This window comes from Hoplias malabaricus, chromosome 6, assembly GCF_029633855.1.
Source record: "Hoplias malabaricus isolate fHopMal1 chromosome 6, fHopMal1.hap1, whole genome shotgun sequence".
Classification (NCBI taxonomy): Eukaryota; Metazoa; Chordata; class Actinopteri; order Characiformes; family Erythrinidae; genus Hoplias; species Hoplias malabaricus.
Window position 1 is genome coordinate 21,707,515 of NC_089805.1, and position 10,417 is coordinate 21,717,931.

Genomic DNA, 10,417 nt, shown 5'->3' on the forward strand with positions numbered 1-10,417 from the left:
ATAGCATAATTGCTACAATGTACAGGCATGATCCACATATGGCAATCGGCAGAACATCATCTATCCAACTTTGATCATTGATATTTGACAAAGCATTGCTGAGCTGTCCAGTCGGGAAAAAAAAACATCAAAAAGTTGCACATCACTTGATTCAAATCTAAGGATTTAGCTAGCTTGCAAACATGACCACATTTCAGTTGGCAGGACCTCATCCATGGAACCAGTGAGTGACTCATCTCCAAACATCTCCCAAATCACATATAAAATATAAGAAACATGTAGAACTACATTTTAAAATAGAAGCTGTTGAGAGAATTCAAAATATCTAGGGGTTATAGGGATTATATGGGGGTTATCTAGGGGTTTTATCATTTAGTTTTCTCCGCCACGGATCTGTATACCTTACTAAGGTTAATTTGTATAATATACATAGATTTTGCTCAAAGTACAGTTACAATATTTGACAAAGTCTATTGTCCACCAAGATATATTATTTATGTTCCAAAGCAGTCTTTCCCATGGCCACCTGTTTTTTTCACAAATGAGAAAGAAAAACTTGGGTGGAGCTCAGCAATATTACAGCTACACCATATTAAATGCAGTCTAATGACAAAAAATGTTATGTTACATGGTCAATTCCACTGAAAACAGTATTAAAATTTATTAAAGACTAATGGAAGAATTTAAATAGATTTCAACCATTATTGAGATATGAGTGTTCAAAAGAAAGTTAATGGTCTTTAGATTGTTGAGGTATCAGTGAATAACATACCCCAGTCAGGCAAGTAGGCCATACTGTACCAGTAAGTGTCACTGTGACATGATTAAAGTAGAACAAATTTTTGGAGAACAGTTACTGCTGAAATCCAAACAAGTAATGTAGGGTGTATTCCACCTTTTAAAAAATATTTAGTCTTTTCAACAACTAATATTGTTTGGAAAACAAAAAAAATTTAAATGATCACTACAAAAAAGCTGTGGGAAAACCCAAAAATATGAATTAATTAAACTGCCTTGATATTTTTAATTTCTGAAATATTTGTTTGCAGAGTATTTAACTCCAAATTGTACTATAGTCAATGCAGAATGAGACTAAAACAGTTTTTTGTAAGTTTCTGTAACAGTGGTTGTTATGTTCCCTAAAGTTACATTTGCATTTTTTTGTCCAGACGGAGAGGTGGATGTTTGTAATCTTTCATTTGCAGTAAAAAAAAAAAAAAAAAAAATATATATATATATATATATGAAAACAACTAAATTTAAAAATCTATTATTAATTAATTAATTTAATTTTTATCTGATGGTTAGGTGGAATTTCACTTAAAATATAATTATATTGATGGTTTTAACTTATTAGAAACTATTCCTTTACAGGGCTCACCTTTGCTGGGCCTGCTGGAAGACAGTTTGCTATATCCTTCATGCAGAATTACATGGAAAGAAAACATGAGGCTATGCATTTTCAGGTTGAGGTTTTAAATCCCTCTACCAAATTAAGGGCCATAGTGAAAATAACTGCCCTGGGAAAAATCTATGAGAAAACTGTTCAGCCAGGACACAAAGAATCCTTCCAGCTGCCTGATGAAGTAGAGATGGTTGGAAGTACAAAAACTCAACAGACAGTACAAGTGGAGTCTGACCAAGACATTTTGGTGTCATCTGTCAACTACAAGCTCTCCTCAACAGGAGTTTCTGTGATCTACCCAGTAAAACAATGGGGAACAGAGTATTATGTTTTTACACCAAAGACGCCATCGTCCCGTAAGCAAATACCTAATGCCTACAAAGAGTTCTCCATTACCAACTATAAAGACAAAAATTCAGTGGAAGTCCATCTGACTGCTGGAGTGAAATTCCAAGGACAAGAATACCCAAAAGGAAGCAAACTTATTATTGATTTAGAGCCTTTTGAAAGTGTACAAATCCAAACTGAAGAAGATAATGAACAAAAGCAATACAATCCCAACATAGGAGACTTGTCAGGCTCCAGAGTAAATGCTAAGCAACCAGTGGCAGTCTTTACAGGGCATAGCTGCACATGGTTTTTTACTGGATGTGACCATGTTTATGAGCAACTTCTTCCTGTCAATAGCTGGGGGAAAGAATTCATTGTGACACCCATTGCCTACCAAAAACCCGAAGGCAAATTTGACACTGTCTACATTCAAGCCTCACAAGACACCCTTGTTAAAGTTAGTGATCAGAATGGGAAAACTACACAAAAAGGAATGAAGGCTGGAGAGACATATAGTACACACATGAAATGGCCCACTTCTCTGTACATCACTGCTGATAAAGGCATTCAAGTGCTCTATGAATTCAACGGAGGAATCAATGAAGAAGGAATCCTGAATGACCCTTTCTTAATAAACATCTTACCAACTGACCAGTTTAGCACCTCCTATGTTCTGGTCACCCAAGCTGGCTTTACAAATGAAGCCATTGTAGTGGTGCGTACTAAAGACCTTGGTGGACTGAAACTGGGTAATACTCAGATGTCCAAAGATATTCAGTGGCACAAAACTGATAGAGGTGAATACTCATGGACACAAATCACTTATGGTGATGATTCCAACTTTCATCATGTAGCCCACCCAGACTCCCCTTTTGCACTCTACAGCTTTGGTGTTTCTCGTGTCAATGGTTATGGAAGTTCAGCTTTTGGAAACATACAAGGTAAGACAACATTTAACTATGTTATGTTTAACTCTGGCATTTGTTTTACTGAAAAATATTTTTTAGAATATCTCTAAAATATATTCTTATATGGGTTTTCTGAAAGTGATAATTGTTACTTTTGGAACAGATTAAAAAAATGTATTTAACAAACTTGAAGAACAAATATTCATAATATCAATCACCTAAAAATTATTAGAAATTCCTAAATTTCTGTTCAGCAACTCAGGACAAAACTGACATTTTACCACTGTGAATTTTACAAGAACAAATTTTAATGTTATTCAAAACAATTGAAAAAAATGTATTTGTTTTCCTTTTCTTTTAGAACCTGCAGAGGACTGCAACAGTGTGATATGTTCTGAAGGAGAAAGGTGTCAAATTGTAGGCAATAAGGCGGCATGTTTTAAAATAGATCCTTTTGATCCAGATTTTTTCCCTCCTCCAACTTTGTTTCCTGAAAATCCTCCATTAGAATTCACACCTTTTATAATTTACACAGATACAGATGCTCCTATACCTGAAAAATCTACTACCACAACCGTTGCCACTTTCCCTCCTATAACCCCCCCCTCCGGACCAGTAGGCACCTGCTGGGTCATGGGTGACCCACACTACCGCACATTTGATGGCACTTATTACAACTTCATGGGCAACTGCACCTACATCATGGCCAAGAACTGCCTCTCTGATAATAAAGACCCTGAGTTTGAAGTCCAGGCCAAGAATGAACATCTTGGGAGCTCAAAAGTCACCTCTGTATCCATGGTTAAGATTACGGTCTATAAAACAACAGTGATTATTGTCCGTCATCAGACTGGGCTCGTTATAGTAAGTATTTTTTCTTCATTTATATGTCATATCTTAAATTATCCATGAAAAAGTAGCAAGAAATATTTATAAAAGAGTACTTAATAAAAAATTTTATAACCTGCTCCTCACATGAGATCAAGAACCAAATCAGATTGTGATTCCTGTCAGAACAAGCTTATGGCACTTTTCCCACTTCATGGAACCTACATGACTTGGCTTGGCTCTTTTGATTTTCCACTGGTCATTCGATTGTCAACAAAATCTCTAGCGAATCTAAATGTGCAACAAGGAAACCCAATCTGTGAGAACTGGGGTGGGGAGCCATGTTCAGTCCAAAAAACAAAAACAACATCTGAATACACAACAAGTAAACAGCATCTGACTTTACCACCAGTGCTGTGACTTTCAAAGCCTGCGGCTCCCATTAGACACAGGGTTTTGCAAGGTCACCGGATCCATTTTGCGCGGGAGCTGTGCTAGTGGAAAAACTACAAGTTAAAAGCCAATCCCACACCATAGAAAAACACCATTAGGCTACACTGAGTGGGCTCCACCACATTGAGGAGGTCACATTTTAAGTAAATACAGTACAGAAACTCTAATACATCCAAGCAATTAGGTCTCAGTAAAATATATGTTTTATATATGTAGAAGAATTATTGAAGGACATAACTGGTCCTATAACATCGTTCAAGTTATTTACAATTTCAAACAATTTCCTGTTCACCAAAAATCTACCTGTTAAGCAAATGTTTCTCATTTGTCTCAGATAAACAATTCCCTTTGGAACCTTCCAGTTTCCTTAGCTGGTAACAGAGTCAAACTCTGGCAAAGTGGCCTCTCTGTTATTTTGGAGACAGACTTTGGTCTGTCTGTGCAGTATGACTGGGAGCAATATCTGGTGATAAAGATTCCAGACACTTTCAAGGGAAAGATGTGTGGAATGTGTGGGAACTTCAATGGGAAGAAAGACGATGACCATATTACAGCCACTGATTCTGGAGCAAACAATATTGGAGCAGAACTGGGAAAGAGATGGAGGGTCCCAGGCTTAAAAGAAGATGCCTATTGCACTGATGGTTGTACAGGGCAGTGTGATGGCTGTAAAAACGAGCCCTGGTATGATCTCATACAAGCAAAGGCTTTCTGTGCCTTTGTTTCCATCCTTGCTCATGGTCCCCTCCGTGACTGCAACACACTTATTGATACTGATGTCTTCTATAATAACTGCCTGCTTGACTACTGCATGGGAAAAGGATACAAGAACTTTCTCTGCAGAACAGCACAGACTTACACAGATGCCTGTCAGAGGGATAACATAAAGGTGTATGACTGGAGAGGGCTGCTTCGTTGTCGTAAGTACATTTTTATTAATATTATTACTATTATAGTATTATTCTATACCAGCTTTTCTTAAACTTTTTTTTAGATCATGGCACCCTTTAAAAGTATACAAATTTCAAGTTACCTTAATCTAAATAAATAAATAAAAGGACTCTGCATCCATCTGACAGGCAAAACACATGCACACATACACACAGCCATTGTTTTTTTAATGTTCTTTATTTAAAATGAAATTGTGACAACAGCAGGCCAATTGGACTTATTCATAATTTGCTTGAGAATTTAATGTAAAGTTTATGCTGTGTCTGCTGTGTCCAGTCACAAAACAAACCCATCATCCAGTTCCGCCAATACTGCACAAAAGACTCAGATGGAGAATACTTAATTTATGCCAAGATATAGTCTGAATAATATATTCTTCTCCTAAATATTTGGAATTTATTCTCTAAATATTCTTATTTTATTTCTTGAAATATTCTGATTTTATTTTTGAAATATTTTGGCCACAAGTCCAACAGGTTCAAACAGGACCAGGGCCCACCAATTTAGCCACTGTTAATTCACCATTAGTTGAACCAGGTCCACAGCTGTGTTTTTTGTAAAGTGCTTAAGGTTCATCACCCCCGATCTAAAATTGATAAATTGATAGTATAAATCCACCCACCGTTGACAAACTAAACAGGACACCCACTTTTACCTGTATGTCACAGGTTGTAAATGCTATGAAGCTGAAAATATTCAGGCCCAGCTGCAATTTTATTTCTAGCCATGTCATTGTTCTGACATCATAGCTGCACTTTCATGTTAAGTTTTGTAAACATCATTTTTATATTTATGTCAGAAATGTCAGAATATTTTAATAGCACCACTGACAAAGCCACATGGTCCTCTGGTTGAAAAATGTTGATCTATATTAATCTTAAATCAATTGGTTTATTATGCATTGATTTAATATTTTTATTAGTAGTGTCAAAGGCCCTAAAAACAACAAAGACTTAAGGTATTACATTTAATGTGATTAACAACTAATATTGGTTTTCATAATTTAAGAACCCTTGTTTTGCACATTACACACTCTTAAATATAAAGGTGCTACCAAGGATTCTTTCAGCAATCCCATATAAGAAACACTTTCATAAATGATTTCATAAAGAAACATTTTGGCTAAGAAGTTTTTAATTGGTAAGGAAAGTTTACATCAAGTGAAGTTTCTTTAAACCTTTAAAAGGTTTAAAATGCGCACACATTACTTTAACTAGTATCTCTTGAAGAACCCTTTGTAGCACCTGCATTTTTAGAGTGCCTGGGTGGTAAGGACTGTACTCATTAGTGGCATTTTTCTTACATTGTTTTGTCTTCACACAGCTAAACCACAGTGTACTGAAAACAGTCATTTCGAATCCTCTGCAAGTCCTTGCCCTGCCACATGTGAGAATCCCACAGCACCCGATGCATGCAAAGCCAAATACGGTATACAAGCATGTGTCTGTGATAAAGATTATTTCCGTAGTGGGAACAAGTGTGTCCCCAAGTCTCAGTGTGGCTGTGTGTATGCTGCTGATGGGAGGAGTCGCTACTTACAGCCCAACGAGACTTTCTGGGCTGATGATAACTGTCAGAAGCAGTGTACCTGTAATCCACAAACCAAAAACGTGGACTGTAAAGCAACCAGCTGTCCATTCGGCAATGAGTGCAAAGTTGTCAAGAATATTAGAAACTGCTACCCAGTGTCCCACGCAACCTGCAACATCTATGGTGACCCACACTACAACACTTTTGACAAGCACACCTATGACTTCCAGGGCACCTGCACCTACACTGCCGCTCAAGGCTGCAAACTTAAGGGAACACAACTCACTCCATTTGCAGTCATTGTAGAGAATGAGAAGTGGAATGGGGTCCAGCTCAGTCCAAATGTTTCTGTGGCCAATGTGGTCATTGTGGAGGTGTATGGGCTGACTTTGCTCATGCGAAGAAATGAGAACCATCAGATAACGGTTAGTAAAATCTATTAAGAATGATCACATTCCTAAAAGCACACCATGTGTAATATTTATGGAATATTGTACTTAAAGCAGTTTATAATATCTCCCATGACATTCTTTTTCAGATTAATGGGGTCTTGACCAACATCCCTGTGAGTCTGCACAATGGAAAAGTGGTAGTCCAGCAGGTTGGATTTCAAAATGAAATCATTACAGATTTTGGGCTGAGAGTTACATATGATATGGTGTATCACATCGGTATCACAGTCCCCAGCAGCTACCATGGCAAGACCTGCGGTTTATGTGGAAACTACAATGGTAACAAGAATGACGAATACATATTGCCTGATGGCAAGGAAACCAAAGACCTTAAAACATTTGGAGCTGCCTGGAAGGTGGCTGTTCCTGGTGTTGTGTGTGACAACGGTTGTACTGGAGACATCTGTCCAAAGTGCCCTTCAGACAAGAAAGCTGTATTTGAAAAGGACTGCAGCATTATAACTGACCCTAAAGGCCAATTTACTGCCTGTCACAATGTACTTAACCCGGAGTCCTACTTCAGAGATTGTGTCTTTGACGTCTGTATGAGTGACGGAGATCCAAACATGCTCTGTAACAGTATTGCTGCTTACATGATTGACTGTCAGTTCCTTGGAGTTACTATTAAAGATTGGAGATCACAATCATTTTGTCGTATGTATACATTTTGCAGAGCAGAATAACAAATTTTGAGCAGGTAATGTTTTTGTTTTAGTTAACCATATATTCTTTATATTTATTTCTTTTAGCGGTGAAGTGCCCTGCCAACAGTCACTACGAAATCTGTGCTCAATCATGCAGTGCCCCCTGTCCTGGCCTCACAGAAATAATCAAATGTGATGTTGATATCTGTGCCGAGGGCTGTATGTGCAACTCTGGATTCTTCAACAATGGAACAGGCTGTGTTAAAGCAGATCAGTGCAGCTGTTATGAGAGCGGACACACCTACAAGGTACTTTAAAACAAAGGGAAAATTTTTTGAAAAACAGAACATAAAATCTTCCGTGCTATGTCGTAAACAGAGGTGGAAATAGTACAAAAATATTCTACTGAAGTAAAAGTATTGTTTCTTTGAAGAAAGTTTACTCGAGTACAAGTAAAAAAAAATTGAAATATTCTCAGAGCAAAAGTTTAGTCAAACTGGTTGGTTTTAATTAATGGATTGATTTTACAAATTAAACAAAATGCTCATGGGGAGGCCTGAATATATAAACATGACTATTAATATAGTTAAGGTTAGGTCTATACAATATCATATTGCTATTAAAGGGATATTTCTTTTGTTTTGAAGTCGGTATGTATGAGATATAGTCAGTGTATTAGTCAGTGTACATAGACAGTGTACAGTGACATATAGTCAGTGTATTATATATATTAGTTTAATAACATGTTACCGGGGCAACACGGTGGTGCAGCAGGTAGGTTGTCTGTGTGGAGTTTGGTGTGTTGTCCCCGTGTCGACGTGGGTTTCCTCTGTGTGCTCTATTTTCCTTCCACGATCCTAAAACACACACTGGTAGGTGGATTGGCGACTCAAAATTGTCCATAGAGTGTGTAAATGAATGTGTCACCCTGTGAAGGACTTGTGCCCCCTGGATAAGCGATTACAGACAATGAATGAATGAACATGTTACCAGCATAGCATGAATTTCATGAATCCCTGTCGAAAATTGTGTCCTAATTACTGTCAATCTGTTCACTTTTTTAGATTGGTGAATCTGTCATTAAAGATGGCTGTCATGAACGTTTGACATGTCTTCCCTCTGGTGAAGTAAAGCATGAAATTATGAGTTGTAAGAGTGATGAAATTTGCACAAAAAAGAATGACGTCCGTGGCTGTTTCCGCAAGCAATGTGTGCTGGAAGCTGGAGGCGTTTTTACCCTCTTCAGTGGGGAATCTTGGATCTTCACATCTTTGGGAGCCTTTGAACTGGTGAAACCATGTGATGAGTCTCTTGCCATTGGGTGGTTCCGTGTTGTGGCACAGGTACAATCTTGTGGAGAAACCGGTCGGAATCAGATTGTGGCTTTGCACGCTTTCTTTGAAGACTTGTTTGTCACTGTCAGTGCAAAGCAAGAGATTTGGGTAAGAATAAATACAATTTGTTCCTGTGTATGCAGTGTTAAAGTGTTAAAGCTGGACTTTAATAAAGAAACCATAAAGGGCACGATTACAAAAAAAAAAAAAAAAAAAGAAAGTGTGATCCTGGGACTAAATTCCATATTTTTCCCCTACAGTTTAGAAACCAGAAATATTCTTAGCACTTTTACAATATAAGCCACTAAAAAACTTTTTTTTTCCTCAAATACACAAGCCAGAAGGTTTATAAATAAAAAATAATAATTGGCTAATACTTAGCAAGTTACACAAGTTTTGATCAGCAGGGGCAGCAGATTTTTTACCCCTCCAGGCTTCAGGGGAACAGGGGAAATAAATCTGAGGAGCTAGGTGCAAATAGTTAGCATGCTGTAACATCTTGGACAAAAAGGCTACACTAAAAGGGTGTGTGCACCATGGTCATTAAATAGCAATACTAATATAGCACAAGCAGAGATAAATGAATACAGTTTTGGATAAAGTTATATAATGTTTATAATGGTCTACATTATCTCACCATCATGTTTTTCTATTGTTTAAATTTTTCAGGTGAATGGTAGGAAGGCGAAATCCATGGAAAGAAATGGGGTTTCAGTGAAGGCCAAAGAGAGGATTGTTATCATTAGAAAGGGATCTGAAATCATGGTGTCCTACAGTTTGTCTCAAGAGATTATACTGACTGTAAGCGAGACAATGGCTGGCAAACTTTGTGGTGCATGTGGAAAACTGATTGGAAACGACCCCATTAACAATAAAAGCATAAACACTCAAATGAATATATACAAAGCAGCTGACTTTCCCCAGTGGTGAGTAGCATATTTTAAATACTACAAAATGTACACAATGATATAAAGTTTCCATATTTCATAAAATATTTCATAAAAAGTTATTTTTAAACTCTTTTAACTTGTTGCTAAGATGTATTTTCTCTTCTGTTTTAGTGAACCCCACTGACCAGTGTCTGTAGAGTCTTCATTTGCTCCTGATAGCATTAATGCTAAAATAAATATGCATTATTAAACATACTTCACTATGACTGTGTATATAATCCGTAGTTGAAGGACAATAAAATGCCTTAAAACTGAACTTTGCTGTAAATTTTTGTCTGTTTCTGACATTGTTGATTATCTCTTCTATAATTTGAGCTTTATATGATAGTGGGAATTTGTGTTCATGGTAATAATGCTGAATAATGTTAGATAAAGATCCAGTTACAAAAAGGTTCAATATGTGAAATTAAAAGAAATAATAAAACTGAAAAATATAATAAAATCCGGTCATTAAATTCTTGAGAGAACTCTTAGCCTCTACATATTATGAGATATTTCTACCAACTAACCCAACTGATTCAAATTAGCACAGGTGAGAGAATTATGGAATGGGATTAGTTTTAGCACAATTTCTTACTGTGTTTAATGCTTCTTTCCATCTGAAGATTGAAAAATGATTTGCTGTGTAGTGG

The 10,417-nt window shown here is 36.9% G+C and overlaps 1 protein-coding gene across 1 annotated transcript in view; it reads left to right on the plus strand.

Moving 5' to 3' along the window:
- The window catches only part of LOC136700193 (IgGFc-binding protein-like), a 33,647-nt gene extending 23,725 nt beyond the window's left edge, over positions 1-9,922 (plus strand). Inside the window, exons 17-25 of the mRNA XM_066675474.1 lie at positions 1,375-2,676; positions 3,005-3,507; positions 4,259-4,844; positions 6,199-6,830; positions 6,944-7,460; positions 7,607-7,809; positions 8,566-8,943; positions 9,505-9,610; positions 9,897-9,922. Of these exons, the coding sequence (XP_066531571.1) occupies positions 1,375-2,676; positions 3,005-3,507; positions 4,259-4,844; positions 6,199-6,830; positions 6,944-7,460; positions 7,607-7,809; positions 8,566-8,943; positions 9,505-9,610; positions 9,897-9,922 (4,253 nt within the window). The remainder of the gene's footprint in view (positions 1-1,374; positions 2,677-3,004; positions 3,508-4,258; positions 4,845-6,198; positions 6,831-6,943; positions 7,461-7,606; positions 7,810-8,565; positions 8,944-9,504; positions 9,611-9,896) is intronic.
- Positions 9,923-10,417: the final 495 nt, after the last annotated feature.